This window comes from Ranitomeya variabilis, chromosome 1 (genome assembly GCF_051348905.1).
Source record: "Ranitomeya variabilis isolate aRanVar5 chromosome 1, aRanVar5.hap1, whole genome shotgun sequence".
Taxonomy (NCBI): domain Eukaryota; kingdom Metazoa; phylum Chordata; class Amphibia; order Anura; family Dendrobatidae; genus Ranitomeya; species Ranitomeya variabilis.
Window position 1 is genome coordinate 687,178,850 of NC_135232.1, and position 23,076 is coordinate 687,201,925.

General features: G+C 49.1%; 1 protein-coding gene across 1 annotated transcript in view; it reads right to left on the bottom strand.

Moving 5' to 3' along the window:
• The window catches only part of LOC143776535 (coiled-coil domain-containing protein 170-like), a 119,260-nt gene extending 104,869 nt beyond the window's left edge, over nucleotides 1–14,391 (bottom strand). Inside the window, exons 1-3 of the mRNA XM_077265997.1 lie at nucleotides 14,202–14,391; nucleotides 12,079–12,140; nucleotides 3,850–3,889 (exon numbers count right to left, since the gene is read on the bottom strand). Coding sequence (XP_077122112.1) covers nucleotides 3,850–3,889; nucleotides 12,079–12,140; nucleotides 14,202–14,321 — 222 coding nt within the window. The 5' untranslated portion in view covers nucleotides 14,322–14,391. The remainder of the gene's footprint in view (nucleotides 1–3,849; nucleotides 3,890–12,078; nucleotides 12,141–14,201) is intronic.
• Between the last annotated feature and the right edge of the window lie 8,685 nt (nucleotides 14,392–23,076).

Below are 23,076 nucleotides of genomic sequence, written 5' to 3' on the forward strand. Positions count from 1 at the left end.
GGCTCTGCGTTATAAACTGTAGTGAAACACTTGGGGGTTCAAAGTTCTCACAACACATCTAGATAAGTTCCTTGGGGGGTCTAGTTTCCAATATGGGGTCACTTGTGGGGGGTTTGTACTGTTTGGGTACATCAGGGGCTCTGCAAATGCAACGTGACGCCTGCAGACCAATCCATTTAAGTCTGCATTCCAAATGGCGCTCCTTCCCTTCCGAGCTCTGTCATGCGCCCAAACAGTGGTTCCCCCCCACATATCGGGTATCAGCATACTCAGGACAAATTGGACAACAAATTTTGGGGTCCAATTTATCCTGTTACCCTTGTGAAAATACAAAACTGGGGGCTAAAAAATCATTTTTGTGAAAAAAAAAAAGAATTTATTTTCACGGCTCTGCGTTATAAACTGTAGTGAAACACTTGGGGGTTCAAAGCTCTCAAAACACATCTAGATAAGTTCCTTAGGGGGTCTACTTTCCAAAATGGTGTCACTTGTGGGGGTTTTTAATGTTTAGGCACATCAGGGGCTCTGCAAACGCAACATGGCATCCCATCTTAATTCCAGTCAATTTTGCATTGAAAAGTAAAATAGCGCTCCTTCCCTTCCGAGCTCTGCTATGCGCCCAAACAGTGGTTTACCCCCACATATGGGGTATCGTCGTACTCAGGACAAATTGCACAACAACTTTTGTGCTCTAATTTCTTCTCTTACCCTTGGGGAAATAAAAAAATGGGGGCGAAAAGATCATTTTTGTGAAAAAATATGATTTTTTATTTTTACGGCTCTGCATTATAAACTTCTGTGAAGCACTTGTTGGGTCAAAGTGCTCACCACACATCTCGATAAGTTCCTTAGGGGGTCTACTTTCCAAAATGGTGTCACTTGTGGGGGGTTTCAATGTTTAGGCACATCAGGAGCTCTCCAAACGCAACATGACATCCCATCTCAATTCCAGTCAATTTTGCATTGAAAAGTCAAATGGCGCTCCTTCCCTTCCGAGCTCTGCTCTGCGCCCAAACAATGGTTTACACCCACATATGGGGTATCAGCGTACTCAGGACAAATTGCACAACAATTTTTGGGGTCCAATTTCTTCTCTTACCCTTGGGAAAATAAAAAATTGGGGGCGAAAAGATCATTTTTGTGAAAAAATATGATTTTTTATTTTTACGGCTCTGCATTATAAACTTCTGTGAAGCACTTGTTGGGTCAAAGTGCTCACCACACATCTAGATAAGTTCCTTAGGGGGTCTACTTTCCAAAATGGTGTCACTTGTGGGGGGTTTCAATGTTTAGGCACATCAGGGGCTCTCCAAATGCAACATGGCGTCCCATCTCAATTCCTGTCAATTTTGCATTGAAAAGTCAAATGGCGCTCCTTCCCTTCCGAGCTCTGCCCTGCGCCCAAACAATGGTTTACACCCACATATGGGGTATCAGCGTACTCAGGACAAATTGCACAACAATTTTTGGGGTCCAATTTCTTCTCTTACCCTTGGAAAAATAAAAAATTGGGGGCGAAAATATCATTTTTGTGAAAAAATATGATTTTTTATTTTTACCGCTCTGCATTATAAACTTCTGTGAAGCACTTGTTGGGTCAAAGTGCTCACCACACATCTAGATAAGTTCCTTAGGGGGTCTACTTTCCAAAATGGTGTCACTTGTGGGGGGTTTCAATGTTTAGGCACATCAGGGGCTCTCCAAATGCAACATGGCGTCCCATCTCAATTCCAGTCAATTTTGCATTGAAAAGTCAAATGGCGCTCCTTTCCTTCCGAGCTCTGCCATGCGCCCAAACAGTGGATTACCCCCACATATGGGGTATCAGCATACTCAGGACAAATTGTACAAGAAATTTTGGGGTCTATTTTCTCCTGTTACCCTTGGTAAAATAAAACAAATTGGATCTGAAATACATTTTGTGTGAAAAAAAGTTAAATGTTCATTTTTATTTAAACATTCCAAAAATTCCTGTGAAACACCTGAAGGGTTAATAAACTTCTTGAAAGTGGTTTTGAGTACCTTGAGGGGTGCAGTTTTTAGAATGGTGTCACACTTGGGTATTTTCTATCATATAGACCCCTCAAAATGACTTCAAATGAGATGTGGTCCCTAAAAAAAAATGGTGTTGTAAAAATGAGAAATTGCTGGTCAACTTTTAACCCTTATAACTCCGTCACAAAAAAAAATTTTGGTTCCAAAATTGTGCTGATGTAAAGTAGACATGTGGTAAATGTTACTTATTAAGTATTTTGCGTGACATATGTCTGTGATTTAAGGGCATAAAAATTAAAAGTTGGAAAATTGCGAAATTTTCAAAATTTTCGCCAAATATTCGTTTTTTTCACAAATAAACGCAACTTATATCGAAGAAATTTTACCACTATCATGAAGTACGATATGTCACGAGAAAACAATGTCAGAATCGCCAAGATCCGTTGAAGCGTTCCAGAGTTATAACCTCATAAAGGGACAGTGGTCAGAATTGTAAAAATTGGCCCGGTCATTAACGTGCAAACCACCCTTGGGGGTGAAGGGGTTAAGCGCTGTGCACGTTCTGCTGTCTGTCTTCAAGGCAATGAGCTGTAAAGAAAAAAGTGTTACTATATCAAGAACGGCTGAAAATGTTGATAGGCAGTAAATTGCAAAATTGCTTGTATTTACAAGTACTATCCAACAACATCCATCTATGAAAATGGAAATAACCTGTTAAATCGATCTGTTGCTTTAAAATTTTACCTGGAAAATATTACTATTTCTTATTATCAATTGTGAAGTTTTATTTGCAAAGTGAATACATAGAAATGCCTATATTTGCTCCCAATAAACTTTCCTGTTGTTTTAAGAAATGATTGTTTTAGCCCTGTCATGCAGAACAGCTTTCCAACCAGTGGGGGTCACTGCTGCAGTTATAACTGTAGGAGTCAATTGGCAGCACTGTTGAAAAACTACAGATGAGAGCTGTAAACTTCCAGTGGAAAATACCCAAATGTGTGTATTTTTATTACAATACTATGGATAAGTTAAATTAGTTTTTTCTCTTGCATTTAGATATAATATGGAATTAAGGAATCCGATGCACAAGGGGCAGATACAAGAAGCAGAGAACAAAGTGCAACAACAGTATACAGCCCTCGGATAAAGCGCCTCCCTTAGTTCTGTCTCTATAGGAAGATGGGAAGCAGTAATTAAAAAGTAATTTTTATTTCATAAATCGATAGTACACATGAAAATGAGCAACGTTGAATTATATCTATTCAGATAAATCCACTTCTTTCTCCTCCTGTATTGATCTTTTATTCACAATTCATGGGTAATGTCTGTATTTAGTGAAGACAGATGTTCCCACTACTGAGATAGAAGATGAAACTTGGTGCTTCTAAAATTCTACTGAAATGACAGTTACAGTTCTCCATAGAACTTTATGAACACCAACTGTCATCTCCTATCTCTGTAAAAGGAAAATCTGTATTCAATGAAAACAAATTGAGAATTTTGAGGATTTCTCTGATAAAAATATATTACAAAGTTGCTTAATTTCATGTACACGATTGATTTATGGGGGGGGGGGAGTACAAAGAACACATGGTATATCTGTTTCTATGAAGCAGTACAAAAATTTGGAGGCTAGAGGCTGAGCAGTGGAGGAGGAGAACACAGCTAAACTGATGTCATGTCAGTGCCATTTTCATCATAGTTTGGGGTTTTTCAATCCCTAACACATTTAGAAACTCGCTCCAGTATTTTACATGTGAAAATTGCATTATTATTTTCGGTATATCCATCTTTTATGGGGGGTAAGTTGCACAAACAGTAATAACCTGCCGTTACTCCACAATACCATCTTACCTTATCATCTCCACGACTGTCATGCAGGTCATAGTAGTGCCTGGGAAAAAAAAAATTAATGAGTAACGAAGTGCAACACTTTACTGGTGTAAAGTCAATTCCAGGGTTGTTTTTCTATAACTCGTGTGTAATAGCTCAGATCTCAATATTATTATTGAGATTATTAGTTAGCTAGTTGTGTTTAAAGGAGTTGACTAATCATAAACCTTGGTAGTAATCTCTAGGACATGGTACAAATGTCCAATCATTGGGGATCAGACCTCCCTGATCCCATAAAGACTAGAACAAAAATAATCATGGTAAAGTGTCATGCTATTTCAAGTCTTTTGACTCCTGTGCTATGTGTGACGCTGCACGGACAAATATTGACAAAGAGCCAATAACAGGAGGAGACAAAGCAGGCAGAGTGACTGTTACAGATTTCAGCAGAAGCAGAACATTGTGGGGGGATTAACCCCTTAACGACCACCAATACGCCTTTTAAAGGCGTCAGTTAAGGGTACTTATTCCTCAGCGTCACTTTTTACGGAGCTGAGAAATAAGGGTATAGCACCCCCCCCAACTTCGGAAAATCTTCGGGGGCTCGGCTGTTGTGAATTCCGTTCTGGAGTTCCCTCCTGTGGTTGCTAATGGTATTTTTGTGAGTTCTGCCCTTGGGCTCCCTCTGGTGGTTTCGAGTGGAACTACTGCTCCTTTAGGTAGCTGTAGCAGCTGCCTCCACTGATCGCCTTGCCTGGGTTTGTTATTTAAACCTGCTCTGGGCTTTACTTCATGCCAGCTGTCAATGTTCTTGGTTGGATTTGGTTCTCTCCTTGGATTTCTCATATGGCCTGTCCTTGTCAGCAAAAGATAAGTTTTTGCTAGTTCTTGTTTGTCCATTTGTTTGGACTCTATTGCTCTGCAAATATGTCTCTTTTTGTCCAGCTTGTCACTATGTCATATTCAGGCTAGCTGGAAGCTCTGGGGAAGCAGATTTGCCCCTCCACACCGTGAGTCGGTGTGGAGTTCATTTTTGTAAACTCTGCGTGGATTTTGTAGTTTTTAATACTGACCGCACAGTATCCTTTTCTCTCTGTCTATCAAGTTTAGTATTGGCCACCTTTGCTGAAATCTGATTTCATTTCTGTGTACGTCATTTCCCTCTCCAATCACAGTCAATATTTGTGGGGGGCTGTCTTTCCTTTGGGGGTTTTCTCTGAGGCAAGCTAGCTTTCTATTTCCTACTTTAGGGGCAGTTAGCTCTTAGGCTGTGACGAGGTGTCTAGGGAGAGTCAGGAACATCCCACGGCTATTACTAGTGTTGTTGTTAGGATTAGGAACTGCGGTCAGTAGAGATACCACCTCCTCAGAGCTCGTCCCATGTTGCGTTTTAGCCACCAGGTCATATCAGTGTGGCCTCTTAACCACCAGGTCATAACACTCGGCTACTCTGTTACTGTCCCCAGTGTTGCAATCGCCGTTATTCGATTAGTCCAATTTCCCATTTATTTCTCTCTCCACTGATATGATCTAGCATACCAGAGGAGAGAGAAATGTGGTCCCTCGAGCCCACCCGGTACCTCCGGCATCCCCGAAACCCTCCGGCTCTGTCCGCCTGCCCTCAGCGTCTTCTTCCAGGAAGAAAATGGAAGGCGCTTGCGCAGTGCACCTGCCGAGATGTGCCAGCCAGTACCCAGCAACAATAGGAGATTTTTCCTATAGGTTCATTTTGATCACTGTGATAGACCCTATCACAGTGATCAAAATTTTAAAAATAAGTAAATCAACCCCCCCTAGTTAGGTAAAAATAGCATTAAAAAAAGTATTTTTTTTTCCATTTTTCCATTAGGGTTAGAGTTGGGGCTAGGGTTGGGGTTAGAACTATGGTTAGGGTTGGGCTAGGGTTGAGGCTAGGGTTAGGGTTGGGGTTGGGTTAGGGTTGGGCTAGGGTTAGTGTTGAGGCTAGGTTTCGGGTTGGGATTAGGGTTGTGTTGTTGGGGTTACAGTTGTGGTGTTGGGGTTAGGGTTGGAGTTAGGTTTGTCTTAGGGCTAGGGTTGTGTTGGGGATACAGTTGTGTTGGGGTTACGGTTGGGGTGTTGGGGTTAGGGTGGTGTTGGAGTTGGGGTTAGGGTTGTGGTTGGGATTGGGGTCATGGGTAGGGCTGTGTTAGGGTTGGCGTTATAATTGGGGGGTGTGCACTATTTAGGTACATCCAGGGTCTCCAAACGTGACATGGCGCCCTGTTGTGAATTCCGTTCTTGGACTCCCTCCTGTGGTCATGAATGGTACTTCAGTGAGTTCGGTGCTTGGACTCCCTCTGGTGGCTTTGAGTGGTACTGCTGTTCCTTGAGGCTTGCTTTCCCAGCTGCCCTCGTTTATCGCTAGGCTGGCTTCTCTATTTAACTCCACTCAGATCGTTACCTCATGCCTGCTGTCAATGTATCAGTACTGGTTCAGATCTCTCTTGGATTTCTCTGGTGACCTGACTGTTCCAGCAGAAGCTAAGTCATTGCTAGCTCATTTATTGTTCATTGTGTTCTGAATATATTTCTTAGCACATGCTAAGTTCTGTCCAGCTTGCTTTCATGATATTTCCTTGCTAGCTGGAAGCTCTGGGGGCGCAGGGTGGCACCTCCACACCGTGAGTCGGTGTGGAGGTCTTTTTGCACACTCTGCGTGGTTTTTGTAGTTTGTGCTGACCGCATAGATCCCTTTACTATCCTCTGCCTATCTAGTGAAGACTGGCCTCCTTTGCTAATACCTGTTTCATTCCTGTGTTTGTGACTTTCCTCTTAACTCACCGTCAATATTTGTGGGGGCTGCCTTTTCCTTTGGGGAATTTCTCTGAGGCAAGGTAAGGCTTTATTTTCTATCTTTAGGGGTAGTTAGCTCTTAGGCTGTGAAGAGGCGTCTAGGGAGAGTTAGGTACGCTCCACGGCTATTTCTAGTTTTGTGAGATAGGATTAGGGTTTGCGGTCAGCAGAGCTCCCACTCCCCAGAGCTCGTCCCGATTTCCAGTTTAACCATCAGGTCATTCTGGGTGCTCCTAACCACCAGGCCATCATAACAGCGCCCGCCTTTGATTCCGGCCAATTTTGTGTTCAAAAAGTCAAACGGTGCTCCCTCCCTACTGAGCCTTGCCATGCACCCAACCAGTGGCTTTCCCCACATGCGGGGTATCGGCGTGCTCAGGAGAAATTGCACAACAAATTTTGTGGTCCATTTTCTCCTGATACCCTTGTGAAAATAAAAAAGTTTGGTTCCAAGGTAAATTTTTTGTGAAAAAAGTAAAGTGTTCATTTTTTTCCTTCCACCTTGCTTTAGTTCTCGTGAAGCACCTGAAGGATTAATAAACTTCTTGAATGTGGTTTTGAGCACCTTGAGAAGTGCAGTTTTTAGAATGGTGTCACTTTGGGGTATTTTCTGTCATATTGTCCCCCAAACTCACTTCAAATGTGAGGTGGTCACTAAAAAAAATGGTTTTGTAAATTTTGTTGAAAAAATCAGACATCGCAGGTCAATTTTTAACCCTTATAACTTACTAACAAAAAAAAAGTTTCCAAAATTGTGCTGATGTAAAGTAGACATGTGGGAAATGTTATTTATTAACTATGTTGCTTGATATGGCTCTCTGATTTAAGGGCACAAACATTAAAAATAGCAACAAGTTAGAGGCTAAACAGGACAGCGGAGGATCTACAGAAGGATTTTCTGCCCATTTACTACAAAGTTCAGTAGCAAAGGGGTACCTAACCTTCAAGGCTTTTTGCCCCGAAAAACGATTGTCCGGGTGTTCCCAGTTACGCCGAATCAGGTCCTCAAACTCAGGATGAGAGGAAAAAACCCTATGGGACCGTTTGGCCCGTTTAAATGAGACTTTATGATCTGAGGATGAGGCAAGTTCGGCCTCTATTCCCAGGGACTGATTGACGGCCTCAATCAGGCTATCTACAGACTCCTGAAACCCAGGATTCTCAAAATTAAGGGACTCCTCTGACTCATAGTCTGTCTCAACTTCCCCGCTCTCTGCTGGGGAAGGAGAACGTGACACGGAGCTCCAGGATGCAGAAGCACCTGAGGGCCTGGGCGACGCTGTGCGAATCTGCTTCCCATGCGTCTGCCTAGAGCGGGCGCGGCCCCTGCGGGCTGAAGGTTCCTGAGATCCCGAGGCCCTCTCCGAGACAGAAGGACTGCTGGTCCTGACCGCCGGGGTCTCAAGGGATTTGATTGCTTCAGTTAGGGACACCATGGATTGCGACAAGGACGTAACCCATTCCAGCGGAGCTGCCCTAGTCTCTGCTTGAGGGGCAGGAGTCAGAGAGATTGCTGGGGAGCTGGCAGGGGGGGGGGCTCCTGGGCGCGTTCAGAGTCGCAAGCCTCGCAGAGACGATTACTCTGGGCGTGCGGGAATACAGCACGACAAGCTACACAACCGGTATATAGGACCGTGTGAGTGTTAACCCTTCTAGACATAGTGATCTGTAAAAAGATATACCCAGGGCCTGAGACTGGGAAAAAAATAATGCTTCTGCCAGCTGGAGGTAGAAGCACTTACCCCAGTCCTGTGTCCCCACGATTACAGCGATGGAACCGAACGCACGGTGCGGAGCCAAATGAGCTACCTTTATCTCTAGCAGACCTCAGGGGGCGGGACCGCCATGATGTGATGCGGCCTGTAGTAGGCCTGAAGCCGGGGCCTCGATTTTCCCTAGGAGAGGAAAGGAACGGCGGAACCGGAAGTAGGTGCGCCGGAGGGGGCGGGACCTCACAGCGCGGTCTGCTGGGCGGAAGGCCGGGTCTAAGCGACCCGGAAGTGCCTGCTGGAGGCCAGGCTGAGTCTGAAGCCACTGGAAGGCCGCAGCGCCGGGCGCCCCGTACCACCGCAGCGCCGCCCGCACTGCCGTGGCGCGGGGAAAGAACCGCAGCACCAGCCGTACCTCGCTGCCGAGCCGGCGAGAACCACCACCATACTGCTGCAGAGCACCGTTACCCCAGGAACTGCGGCGTCGCTATTACTGCCAAAGACACCCGGAGGAACCCGCAGCTCCAGGTAAATCAGCATCAAGAGATGCATTGTGCGCCTAGTCAGGAGCCCCCCTATCTGACCCTCCCCCCATTTTGAGTACCTCCAGCGGGGGGAAGAAGAATGACGGTACAGGAACCCTAGCTCCATTATCAGCCGAGGATAAGGAGAGGGACCGTCCACCACCCCATCTATCACCGAAGCGGAGCAGAGGTGTAGGAATCGGGGGGGTCACACAGACATCTAAGGGCACCTGTACAGCCTAGGGTCTAAATACCTCAGGGTGGTCAGGGCCAAGTCCGGTGAGGGATCCCACGTCGCGGGAAAGGATATGTGGAGAGAATCGCACGTGCTTGCCCGTTGTTGGTTTGGGGAGATCGGACCCTCAAAAGGGTCCGTCGCCCCCTCAATCCATAGATGTAGTGATGAAAAAAAGGGTCCAAAGGATCCGGGACTCAGAGGTGTGCCTCCTTGAGACACTAAGCATGAAACTGGATTCTCCGGTAGCCAGTGTCAGGGTGTATACGACGGAGGAGGAGCTAACTTTTTTTCACGTTTGCTTAGTGACGGCCTCCTAGCGGCAGAAGCATACCCCCACAGTCCTGTGTCCCCCAATGAGGCGAAGGAGAAATGGTCCGTCTTATAGTCTGAATTCAGCTTACCAGGGAAGGGATGAGCACAAGTGGAGGAGTGGTCATAGAGGTCGTTCAGTCTGGACCAGACTGGTGCGGTGGCCTCCGGGAAACCCCATCCCAAGCTGGTGCGGTGGCTCTGTGCTGGGGCAGGGGTGGCGGCTCTGTGCTGGGGCATGGGGTCTGTGCTGGGGCAGGGGCTCTGTGCTGGAGCTCTGTGCTGGGGCTTTGTGCTGGGGCAGGGACTCTGTGCTGGAGCAGGGGCTCTGTGCTGGGGCAGGGGGACTGTGCTCCGGGGCAGGGGCTGTGCTCCGGTGCAGTGGCAGCGGCTCTCTGTGCTCCATGGGGGGCTCCGCCGGCATTTCATCAAAGCCCGGAGGCCCCCGCACATCCATTGCTGTCATGCTGCGGTGGCCTCCGGGAATATGGCCGCCGGGCCGGGGGCGGTGCATGCTCAGATTCAGTCCCGAGATCTGAATCTGAGCATGCGCCGCCCCTGGCTCGTCGGCCATCTTCCCGGAGGCCACCGCAATATGGCAGCAACGTATGTGCGGGTGCCTCCGGGCTTTGACGAAATGCCGGCGGAGCCCCCACAGAGCACAGAGAGCCGCTACCACTGCCCCAGAGCACAGCCCACCACCACCACACCACAGAGCCCCGCCGCACCGCCACAGCCGCAGGATTTGTAAGTATATTGCGACCATAAGACGCACCCCCATTTTACCCCAAAATTGTTTGGGAAAAAAGTGCGTGTTATGGTCCGAAAAATACGGTAAGTGTGCGTGTGTAGCCCATTCACTATTTCCACTTATCCGGTAACCCCTAAAGATGGCTGGACCATCATTGTAAATACAGTATATCATTGTAAAGACACACCTGTACTTTGCATCTCCCCCACCTCATTGTAGATTGTAAGCTCTCACGAACAGGGTCATCATATTTTGCTTTAATCATTATATTATTGTTAACACTGTTACTTATGACTGTTGTGTTTGAAACTGTTTAACTGTAAAGCGCTGCGGAATATGTTGGCGCTATATAAATAAAGATTATTATTATTATTATAGAGTTGTGCTGCAAGCAATAATTGTGCAGCACCAATTTGTGAGTCCAGTCCATACTACAGCACTGTTGTTATATATCACTGCATCAGGTCTGTTCGAGGAACACTGGGTCTTTTCTTCAGGTTATTTCCAAAATATATGTGATTCTCGACCTTGTGTCTGTCATCAAACAACAAACAGTGACTTTAATCTCAGCAATATCTTTGTTTCTACTTCCCAGGAAGTGAAAGCTGCATTATTGTAGATCTCAAGCAGATTGAAAATAACATAAGACTGTGACTTATCTGCGGTCCCAGAAGGGTCATGGTCCTCTTACCGTGGACCCAAAAAAGTTTTTTTTCAATTAATATTATTTTATTTAATCATTTTAGTGTCAGAATTAATTGTTGATCTTCTGACGTCATTGCCTTGAGACGTTAAATCCCTATGGTGAACTACATTATTGACTGCAGCCATTAGACGACACAGCTACATACATAACAGCTGACAGTAGCCGTGTAACTACATTGTTACTTATCTTGTATTGATCCTGTGATACAATAGTTATTATACTCCAGAGCTGCATTCACAATTCTGCCGGTTGTCACTGGAAGCAGTCAACAGATGCACTAATAAAAGGGTTTGTCCACTACTTTAAAATATATTTTGAATAGGTCAAGGATGATGGGAAAATAATTAGAAAATAAACATTACTAATCTACTGGATCAGAGCCTCATACTCTGCACTGTGCCGCCCCACCGGTCTCCTGCCTTTTTTTCTCATGGAAAGGGGGCATCACACAATCGCTGCAGCCTTCATATTCTGTCCCAGCTAAAATAAATAATCTATCATTCGGCTCGGATGGAATGTGAAGGCTGGTTGGCTGCAGTGGTCACGTGTAGTGATGAGCTAGTATACTCGTTGCTCGGGGGGTTTTTGAGCACGCTTGGGTGATCTCCGAGTATTTGTAACTGCTCAAGATTTAGCTTTTGTTGACGCGGCTACATGATTTACGGCTGCTAGACAGCCTGAGTACATGCGGGGGTTGCCTGGTTGCTAGGGAATCCCCACATGTATTCAAGCTGTCTATCAGCTGTAAAACATGCAGCTGAGGCAACGAAAACTAAATCTCCGAGCACTTACAAATACTTGGAGACCACCCGAGCGTGCTCGGGAAAACCCAAACAACGAGTATACACGCTCATCACTAGTCACATGATGTCCCCACCAGAAGAACAAGCCAGGAGACCAGCAGGGGGACACAGTAACGACCGGCTCCAGTCCAGTAAGTGAATATCATTCTTCTTTTTCATTATTTTTTTTTTCATTTTCCCACCATCTTGAGCCATTTAAGTTGTTTTTTTAAAGTAGTGGACATCCCCCTTTAAAGGGGTTGTCTGAACATAGGACTTCAGAAAGGCACCACTATCCGGCCTCCCGGCTTACTACTTATCCTATTTTATAAAGCTTGTCTGATCGAGGCCTTACATTGTCTGTTTGTGCATTTGATAAACTGTATCCATTAGGTTACAACAACACAAGAGAAATACCTTTTTGTTTTCTGCTGGGAGCCATCTTTATTATTTGTGAATGAATGTTCTTGATCATGAAACTAAAAAGGAAAAAAGATAAAAATTCATAATTACACATTTCTATGGATTTCCATCTCCTCTGCATATGCTAAAATGTCTCAAACACCTCCTATAGAAGGGAATGAACATGTGTACACTGTGCAGAGGCAGAAAGATACCAATCAGTGGCGGGGGCTTGGTTGGCAGGAGGCATGAGACACCTAGTCCTCTAGTGATAATCTCCTGCTAATAAAATACTAATTGTATTGAATCTACAGCAGAAGTGATACATTGCTGCAATCAGCCTCTCTTGCCCTGTATGATGCAGTCTCAGATGAAATAACAAAAACTGCTGATAGATTCCCTTTTGAGTAATCTATTAACCTTATTAATTCAACAATCTCAGTGGTCGGACCCCCAACAATCAGCAAGTTATTTCCTATCCTATGGATAAGAGGATAAGGGACAACTTTCTATTTTGGGAATAACTCTCTACAGTTAGAGGTTAGAGCTACCTGGATGGATGGAGCCCACCTACCATCATCTGACATTTTTTTCTCATAATTTCCAATATTGGAACCATAACATAGATAGTGGGACATTAATGTAGTGTGCTTCATCTAGCTGCAACCTATTTTACAGTCGGCAGGTTTTTAGCTGTGATGTTGTATTTCCCTTCCCTAGGGGAACACTGCTTTATTTGTGCAGTCATAAGAACCATCTGTTTCTCAGAGATGTTGCAATACATCATGCTCCTAAAATTTTCTGTAGAACTAATCATTTCATAAATTATAATTGGATGTAACATGTTCACTGGCTTCACTTGCAGCAAGTCCAAGAAATCTGGAGAACATATGACCCTACAGAAGAAAGCCACCAACTGTCCCTTCATCGTGGAAGTTATACTGAGGACAACCATGTGATTGGGAGTTTTCCGAGACCGTGAAGTTTTCTACAGTTCCTGGTAAATCTTGGATTCTGTACTCCATTTGGTATTATTAATCCCTTAACAATCTAGAGACCAGGGGCGGACATATCATTGGTACAACCTGTGCAGCTGCACAGGGACCAAAGGAGAAAGGGGGTCATTACCACCTCCAAAGCAGCAAGCGGCTTTTATCCCAGTCGCATTGGACTGCAAAGGGCCCATACAGTTTTCTTGCACAGGGGCCCTTTTCTGTCGGTGTCCACCCCTGACACAGGCTGCTATAAACAGCTCAGATTTGCAGGACAACAGTGAATAATTTGGGTTCCCCTTCATGCCCTCATACACACTAGATGAAAGTTGGACAAAGCTGACAAGCGGATGGTGTGTTTGAGAGGATCAACAGTGGGAATTTCAATGGCCACTGCCGAGTAGTGCAGCTCATGTTCAGTCAAATGATTAGGAGCTGCTCAGTAGTCCCAGGGAGCGGCTATTAAAGGTGTTGTCCATGTTTGGCATGGAGTGACTGCATACTTGTGAATCCTTACATTACGAACAGCACATGCTGTCAGGATTCTCTAGTGCTGGCACTGGAAGCAGGCAGTCACGTGACTGCAAGTATGCCATATGCAAACTCCCAGCCACATTCCAACTAGACGTGCGCGGTCTTGTTCAATACAAGTGAATGGAGCCAGGCTGCGCATCTCTAGTCGGAACGTGGCCAGGAGTATACATATCACATACTTGCAGTCACGTGACTGCCTAGTCTCACCTCTGACACGATAGAATCCTGACCGTGCACACAGTGAGGATTCATAAAGACTGCAGACTTTTATGCTAAACCTGGACAACCCCTTTAAACACTGTGACCAGAGGTTTTCCACTCTGTACACTGTTTACATCCAGTTGCTAGTAGCTGATCCATGGGGGTGCCCATTTAAAGGGGTTTTCCATTGCATTTATATTAATGACCATTGGATAAGTCATCAATATTAGTGTGTAGTGGAAAACCCCTTTAAATTCTCATAGAAACCCTTAAAGTTATAGACACAATAAAAAATAGTTAATGGGAGCCGTATTTCTCCAACAATAGAGGCAAAGGTCTACAACTACAGCATTGTTAATATAATAAACAAGTAATAACAAGGAAATAAATAAAATAGTTTCCAGGCTATACCTCCGAAAAGGACTTCAGAGAATCCCGAAACTTGGATTGAGATCTGCTCGGAGATGAACCTGTGTCGAATAATCTTTCGATTCGATCCTCGTAGTTGTATTGATTGGACACATCTGACATCCTGCCGAACTGTGGTGATTTGCTGTTCTTGTGGTCTTGTAGTAGTAACACCTCACTGACACTGACAATGGCTTCTGCTATACAAGTGCATGGGTTCCTATTGGGAAAATAGGAGTGGCACGTTCTTTGTTCCTATGGGGACCTGCACAACACCTGTCCTACTGTCGCATTGTTGTAGTAACTTGTCACTAAGTGTAGGATGCTGCTAAGTCAATATTCATTGAGAAACAGACTCATTTATTACTATTGATGTACTCACTACCAATAGTGTGATCAATACTGGCTGCTATGTCGTAGTGACACTGGAGCACCGTATACCATTCCGGTCTTATATGCTGTAGGTTTATACATTGTTCTACGTGAAGAATTATCATCCATTGTGCGAATTTATATTACATGCTGGTAAAAAAGTGCCAGATTACTAGACTTTCTACACTATCAGACATTCTGCATTACCTGACAGTGAATTATGGTAATTGAAATAAACAGAAAAGCTTAGAGTAGATGCTAAGCAAATAATAATGTATAATAAATAATGGAATACTACAGGGACAATGTTACAGCACCCCTCCCAATCATTTGTCGTAGCCAAAAACGCATTGCAAAACCGCAACCATATGCAGAATATTGGTAGCATAGCACAATATGGTACATGGGAAGCAACCCAGCCTTGGGGAAAGTCATAAAACACTGCAAAAATGTAAGAAAATTGTGATGCTCAGCAAGTCAATCATAATACAATGAGGATGCATACGGTATTTTGTAGAAATCACACATATGAGAAAGATACTGCAGGCAGGGTCGGACTGGCCCCCCGGAGAATTCTCTGGTGGGCCCAGGCACTGACACCTGCTGGCATAGAGAGCTTGCAGCTGCCTAGGGCCTCGCTGCTCCAGAGGCCCCCAGTCAGTGGCGAGTCACTAATAGCGGCACACCACGCAGCTGCCATAGGGCCCATGAGTCAGGGAGGCCCGCCCACTGCCAGCGGAGGAGCAGCAGGTGACAGGAGGCAGAAGTTTGCTGCTCGGCTAAAGCCTGTTCCTGCTACTAAAGAGAAATGAATATTCACTCTTTCACACTCCACTATAGGCATGGAGAGCAGTGAATATTCATTTCACTTCAATACCGGGCAGTGTTAGCTGCCCACTATCAGGGCTGGCAATCCAGGGCCCCCGCTCCCCCCAGGGGACCCCAACCCATGCAACTGCTATGGGGCCCATAAGTCAGGGGGGCCCGCCGCCAGTGCTGCCCCCAGTGCACACTGCATTCAACTGTATCGGCATCATAGATATCGATACAGTTGAAAGCAATAATGGAGGAGAGAGCGTCAGATGATGCTTCCTCTCCCATCATTCCACGCTGCCTCTGACACTGCAGGTGCGCAATGACACTTCACTTCATCGCATACCCACTGTGTGTCGGGCAGACGGCGCTGCAGCTGCTTATATCGGAGCAGAGCCGAGAGCAGCGGGGAACAAGGAGAGGTGAGTATTGTGTTTGTTTGCATATATATCAGTGAGTGAGTCCTGGTGGCCATAAGACCGTAGGGCTGCGAGGGTGGATTATATTGTATGGGGGGGTTGGTGGCTACATTATATTCCACGCGGGGTTGCTTTATACTCTATGAGGGTCTACATTATATTCTGTGGGGTGAGAGGCTGCATTATACCCTATGATGGGGCTGCAGTATACTCTATGGGGGGCTGCATTATACTCTATGAGGGGGGCTACATTATACCCTATGAGGGGGCTGCATAATATTCTGTGGGGGGCTGCATTGTATTCTGTGGGGGGCTGCATTATACCCTGAGTGGGCTGCATTGTAAACTATGAGGGGGATGCATTATACTCTATGAGGGGGGCTGCATTATACCCTATGAAGGGGCTGCATTATACTCTGAGGGGGCTACGTTATATTCTATGGGGGCTGCATTATACTCTTTGAGGGTCTACATTAAATTCTGAGGAGGGGCTGCATTCTATTATGTGGGAGGGTGGCTGCATCATACCCTATGAGGGGGGCTGCATTATATTCTCTGGGGGGCTGCATTATATTATGTGGGGGGGCTGCATTATACCCTATGAGTGGGCTGCATTATACCCTATGAGGGGGCTGCATTTTATCTTATGAGAGGGCTGCGTTATACCCTATGATGGGACCAAATTATACCCTAAGAGGGGGCTACATTATACCCTAAGAGGGGGTTGCATTATCCCCTATGAGGGGGCTACATTATATTCTGTGGGAGGGGCTGCATTATATTCTGTGGGGGGTTGCATTATACCCTATGAGTGAACTGCATTGTACCCTATGAAGGAGCTGCATTACACCCTATAATGGAGCTGCATTATACTCTAAGGGGGCTATATTATATTCTATGAGTCTGCAATATACCTTATGAGGGGGTTGCATTTTACTCTGAGGGGGCTATATTATATTCTGTGGGGAGGCTGCATTATAATATATGAGGGGGTTGCATTATACCATATGAGGGGGCTACATTATATTCTATGGGGGAGCGGCATTATACCTTATGAGGAGATTGCGTTATACTCTGAGGGGGCTACGTTATATTCTGTGGGAGGGCTGCATTATACCCTATGAGGGGGCTACATTATATTCTATGAGTGGGGCTAAATTATATTCTATGAGGGGGCTGCATTATACTATATGAGGGCTGCATTATATTCTATGAGGGGGCTACCCCAACCCCTGCTATATAATTAAGACTTGTACTACCTTATATTATACCTTGATATTAGTGTGTTTTACTGCACAATTGGTGGTCTTGTATTTATTTCTATGTAGCTACATAGTGGGCCCCAAGAATGATTTTCTCTGGTGGGCCCAAGGTGCTCCAGTCCGACGCTGACTGCAGGTATGTAACGTGCATATAAGCTCCACATAGGGCCCAGTGTATATGCCAGGCAGGGGCTTGCATACATTTCAGCTGTAACTATTTCTCAGGTGTGGTTGGCAAGACCTAATCCCATCCACATTAAAAAAAATAACATTAACATTATGCAGCATCAATAGTAAAAAGATCTAATGTTAAAAATAATACCGTAATTGAAAAAAATCATTATGTTCTCACCTTCCGGCGCCTTTCCCGCTCCTCGCGACGCTCCGGTCCATGCATTGCGAGACCGCAATGCATTCTTGGGACTGGAGCATAGCGAGGAGCATCGCTAAACACCTGGGCTGGATCTGGGGGCTGCCGGAAGGTGAGTATATAACTATTTTTCATTTTAATTCTTTTTTTTAACAGGGATATGGTGCCCACATTGCTATATACTACGTGGGCTGTGCTATATACTACATGGGCAGTGCTATATACTGCATGGGCTGTTATATACTACATCTCTGTGCTATATACTACGTGGGCTGTGCTATATACTACGTGGCTGTGCAATATATTACGTGGCTGGGCAATATACTATGTGGCTGGGCAATATACTGCGTGGGCTGTTATATACTATGTCTCTGTGCTATATACTACGTGGCTGTGCAATATACATGGCTGTGCAATATACGTGGCTGGGCAATATACTACGCAGCTGTGCTATATACTACGTGGGCTGTGCTATATACTAGGTGGCTGTGCTATATGCTACGTGGGCTGTGCTATATGCTACGTGGGCTGTGTTATATACTACGTGGGCTGTGTTATATACGTGGCCTGTGTTATATACTACGTGGCCTGTGCTATATGCTACGTGGCTGTGCTATATGCTACATGGGCTGTGTTATATGCTACTTGACTGTGCTATATTTCTCTGCTGTATCTGTGCATCATGAATCGTGGTAAGTGTTAAAGAGGGGGGCCCACTGAGACTCTTTCGCCCGGGGCCCTCAAAAACCTGGAGCAGGCCTTGGCTTCACTGATTGGTCAAGCCCGGCCAGCCGCAAACAATCAGCAACAGGCGCAGTCCGGCTGCGAATTGGCGCGGAATTTGAACCACGCTTCGCTAATTGGTCACGCCCGGCCGGCCGGATCCTGTGTATAAATTGCATTATTCTGAAAACTTCATAAATAAACTACATACATATTCTAGAATACCCGATGCACTAGAATCGGGCCACTATCTAGTCTAATATATAATTGCCTAGAATACTACTTCCTGCAATTTGTGCCAACTTCCGTGGCTTTGTCCGGAGCTAATGTCCGGAGATAATGTCCGGAGCTAATGTCCGGAGCTAATGTCCGGAGCTAATGTCCGGAGATAAGTGACGTCACCAGTGTCCTACACCCAGTCAGAGCACAGGGGCCCCAGGCAGCATATGGGGCCCCAGGCAGAGCACAGTGGCCCCAGGCAAACCACAGGGGCCCCAGGCAGCATATGGGGCCCCAGGCAGAGCACAGTGGTCCCAGGCAGAGCACAGGGGCCCCAGGCAGCATATGGGGCCCCAGGCAGAGCACAGGGGCCCCAGGCAGCATATGGGGCCCCAGGCAGAGCACAGTGGCCCCAGGCAGAGCACAGGGGCCCCAGGCAGAACATGGGGCCCCAGGCAGAGCACAGGGGCCCCAGGCAGCATGTGGGGCCCCAGGCAGAGCACAGGGGCCCCAGGCAGCATATGGGGCCCCAGGCAGAGCACAGGGGCCCCAGGCAGCATATGGGGCCCCAGGCAGAGCACAGTTGCCCCAGGCAGAGCACAGGGGCCCCAGGCAGAACATGGGGCCCCAGGCAGAGCACAGGGGCCCCAGGCAGCATATGGGGCCCCAGGCAGAGCACAGGGGCCCCAGGCAGCATATGGGGCCCCAGGCAGAGCACAGTGGCCCCAGGCAGCATATGGGGCCCCAGGCAGAGCACAGTGGCCCCAGGCAGAGCACTGGGGCCCCAGGCAGCATATGAGGCCCCAGGCAGAGCACAGTGGTCCCAGGCAGAGCACAGGGGCCCAAGGCAGAACATGGGGCCCCAGGCAGAGCACAGGGGCCCCAGGCAGAGCACAGGGGCCCCAGGCAGCATATGGGGCCCCAGGCAGAGCACAGGGGCCCCAGGCAGCATATGGGGCCCCAGGCAGAGCACAGTGGCCCCAGGCAGAGCACAGGGGCCCCAGGCAGCATATGGGGCCCCAGGCAGAGCACAGTGGTCCCAGGCAGAGCACAGGGGCCCCAGGCAGCCTATGGGGCCCCAGGCAGAGCACAGTGGCCCCAGGCAGAACATGGGGCCCCAGGCAGAGCACAGGGGCCCCAGGCAGAGCACAGGGGCCCCAGGCAGCATATGGGGCCCCAGGCAGAGTACAGTGGTCCCAGGCAGAGCACAGGGGCCCCAGGCAGCCTATGGGGCCCCAGGCCGAGCACAGGGGCCCCAGGCAGAGCACAGTGGCCCCAGGCAGAGCACAGGGGCCCCAGGCAGAACACAGGGCCCCAGGCAGAGCACAGGGGCCCCAGGCAGCATATGGGGCCCCAGGCAGAGCACAGGGACCCCAGGCAGCATATGGGGCCCCAGGCAGAGCACAGCGATATTTTGGACCACTGTGCGGTATTTCAGACACCCTGTGTGATGTCTGGGGCCCTGTTCTTAAGTATATTAAAGATTAAAGTAACGTATATTAAAGTATATTATAGATCAAATTTGACACGTTTATGAGCACCATTGAGTGATATACTCAAGAATGACATAATTTATCAACATTTTATGGTTTCAAACTGTAAACACTCAGAGTTTTTTTTACTTCAACCAGAAAACCTTAACGGTTCATAAAAAACTTGACTGTTCAGGATATGATAAAAGTCATAGTATTCTGAATCTTTAACTTATAAAGATACCTTTACATGGGGTGATTATTGGTTCCAGAGAGGCTTTCGGCCGATAATCGTACACATGGCTGGTGACAGGACAATACAATATAAACGTTCAAAGGTAAACACTGATAACATTAAAATCTAATATATAATTGCCTAGAATACTACTTCCGGCAATTTGTGCCAACTTCCGTGGCTTTGTCCGGAGATAATGTCCGGAGATAAGTGACGTCACCAGCGTCCTACACCCGCTCAGGGTGGACAAAGATATATGCCTTCGTGATGTGCGGCACTTTTCTGATTGGTTGCCGCCTGCCGCGAGCGACCAATCAGAAATGTGCCGTACTGTCAAGAATTGTCAAGAGCTGGTGAGTGCAGCCATTTTTTGTTCTTTCTTACTATTATTTATTAATTGTATTATTCTTACATTTGAATAAATAAAGTATATATGGATTCTAGACTCCCAATTCTTTAGAATCGGGCTGCCATCTAGTCTAATATATAATTGCCTAGAATACTACTTCCTGCAATTTGTGCCAACTTCCGTGGCTTTGTCCGGAGCTAATGTCCGGAGATAATGTCCGGAGCTAATGTCCGGAGCTAATGTCTGGAGCTAATGTCCGGAGCTAATGTCCGGAGATAAGTGACGTCACCAGTGTCCTACACCCAGGCAGAGCACAGTGGCCCCAGGCAGAGCACAGGGGCCCCAGGCAGAACATGGGGCCCCAGGCAGAGCACAGGGGCCCCAGGCAGAGCACAGGGGCCCCAGGCAGCATATGGGGCCCCAGGCAGAGCACAGGGGCCCCAGGCAGCATATGGGGCCCCAGGCAGAGAACAGTGGCCCCAGGCAGAGCACACACCAAATCGGAGGCCGAGGGGCCCCGCCAACCAAATCGGAGGCCGAGGGGCCCCGCCAACCAAATCGGAGGCCGAGGAGCCCCGCCCACCAAATCGAAGGCCGAGCGGCCCCGCCCACCAAAGCGGAGGCCGAGGGGCCCGGCCCCACCCACCAAAGCGGAGGCCGAGGGGCCCCGACCACCACATCGGAGGCCGAGGGGCCCCACCCACCAAATCAGAGGCCGAGGGTCCCCGCCCACCAAATCGGAGGCCGAGGGTCCCCGCCCACCAAATCGGAGGCCGAGGGTCCCCGCCCACCAAATTGGAGGCCGAGGGTCCCCGCCCACCAAATCGGAGGCCGAGGGGCCCCGCCTACCAAATCGGAGGCCGAGGGTCACCGCCCACCAAATCGGAGGCCGAGGGTCCCCGCCCACAAATCGGAGGCCGAGGGGCCCCGCCCACCAAATCGGAGGCCGAGGGTCCCCGTCCACCAAATCGGAGGCCGAGGGGCCCCGCCAACCAAATCGGAGGCCAAGGGGCTTCGCCAACCAAATCGGAGGCCGAGGAGCCCCGCCCACCAAATCGAAGGCCGAGCGGCCCCGCCCATCAAAGCGGAGGCCGAGGGGCCTGGCCCCGCCCACCAAAGCGGAGGCCGAGGGGCCCCGCCCACCACATAGGAGGCCGAGGGGCCCCGCCCACCAAATCGGAGGCCGAGGGTCCCCGCCCACCAAATCGGAGGCCGAGGGTCCCCGCCCACCAAATCGGAGGCCGAGGGTCCCCGCCCACCAAATCGGAGGCCGAGGGTCCCCGCCCACCAAATCGGAGGCCGAGGGTCCACACCAACCAAATCGGAGGCCGAGGGGCCCCGCCCACCAAATCGAAGGCCTAGGGGCCCCGCCCACCAAATCGGAGGCCGAGGGTCTCCGCACACCAAATCGGAGGCAGAGGGACCCCGCCCACCAAATCGGAGGCCGAGGGGCCCCGCCCACCAAAGCGGAGGCCGAGGGTCCACGACCACCAAATCGGAGGCCGAGGGTCCCTGCCCACCAAATCGGAGGCCGAAGGTCCCCGCCCAACAAATCGGAGGCCGAGGGTCCCCGCCCACCAAATCGGAGGCCGAGGGGCCCCGCCCACCAAAGCGGAGGCCGAGGGGCCCGGCCCCACCCACCAAAGCGGAGGCCGAGGGGCCCCGACCACCACATCGGAGGCCGAGGGGCCCCGACCACCACATCGGAGGCCGAGGGGCCCCACCCACCAAATCGGAGGCCGAGGGTCCCCGCCCACCAAATCGGAGGCCGAGGGTCCCCGCCCACCAAATCGGAGGCCGAGGGTCCCCGCCCACCAAATTGGAGGCCGAGGGTCCCCGCCCACCAAATCGGAGGCCGAGGGGCCCCGCCTACCAAATCGGAGGCCGAGGGTCACCGCCCACCAAATCGGAGGCCGAGGGTCCCCGCCCACAAATCGGAGGCCGAGGGGCCCCGCCCACCAAATCGGAGGCCGAGGGTCCCCGTCCACCAAATCGGAGGCCGAGGGGCCCCGCCAACCAAATCGGAGGCCAAGGGGCTTCGCCAACCAAATCGGAGGCCAAGGAGCCCCGCCCACCAAATCGAAGGCCGAGCGGCCCCGCCCACCAAAGCGGAGGCCGAGGGGCCTGGCCCCGCCCACCAAAGCGGAGGCCAAGGGGCCCCGCCCACCACATAGGAGGCCGAGGGGCCCCGCCCACCAAATCGGAGGCCGAGGGTCCCCGCCCACCAAATCGGAGGCCGAGAGTCCCCGCCCACCAAATCGGAGGCCGAGGGTCCCCGCCCACCAAATCGGAGGCCGAGGGTCCCCGCCCACCAAATCGGAGGCCGAGGGTCCACACCAACCAAATCGGAGGCCGAGGGGCCCCGCCCACCAAATCGAAGGCCTAGGGGCCCCGCCCACCAAATCGGAGGCCGAGGGTCTCCGCACACCAAATCGGAGGCAGAGGGACCCCGCCCACCAAATCGGAGGCCGAGGGGCCCCGCCCACCAAAGCGGAGGCCGAGGGTCCACGACCACCAAATCGGAGGCCGAGGGTCCCTGCCCACCAAATCGGAGGCCGAAGGTCCCCGTCCAACAAATCGGAGGCCGAGGGTCCCCGCCCACCAAATCAGAGGCCGAGGGGCCCCGCCAACCAAATCGGAGGCC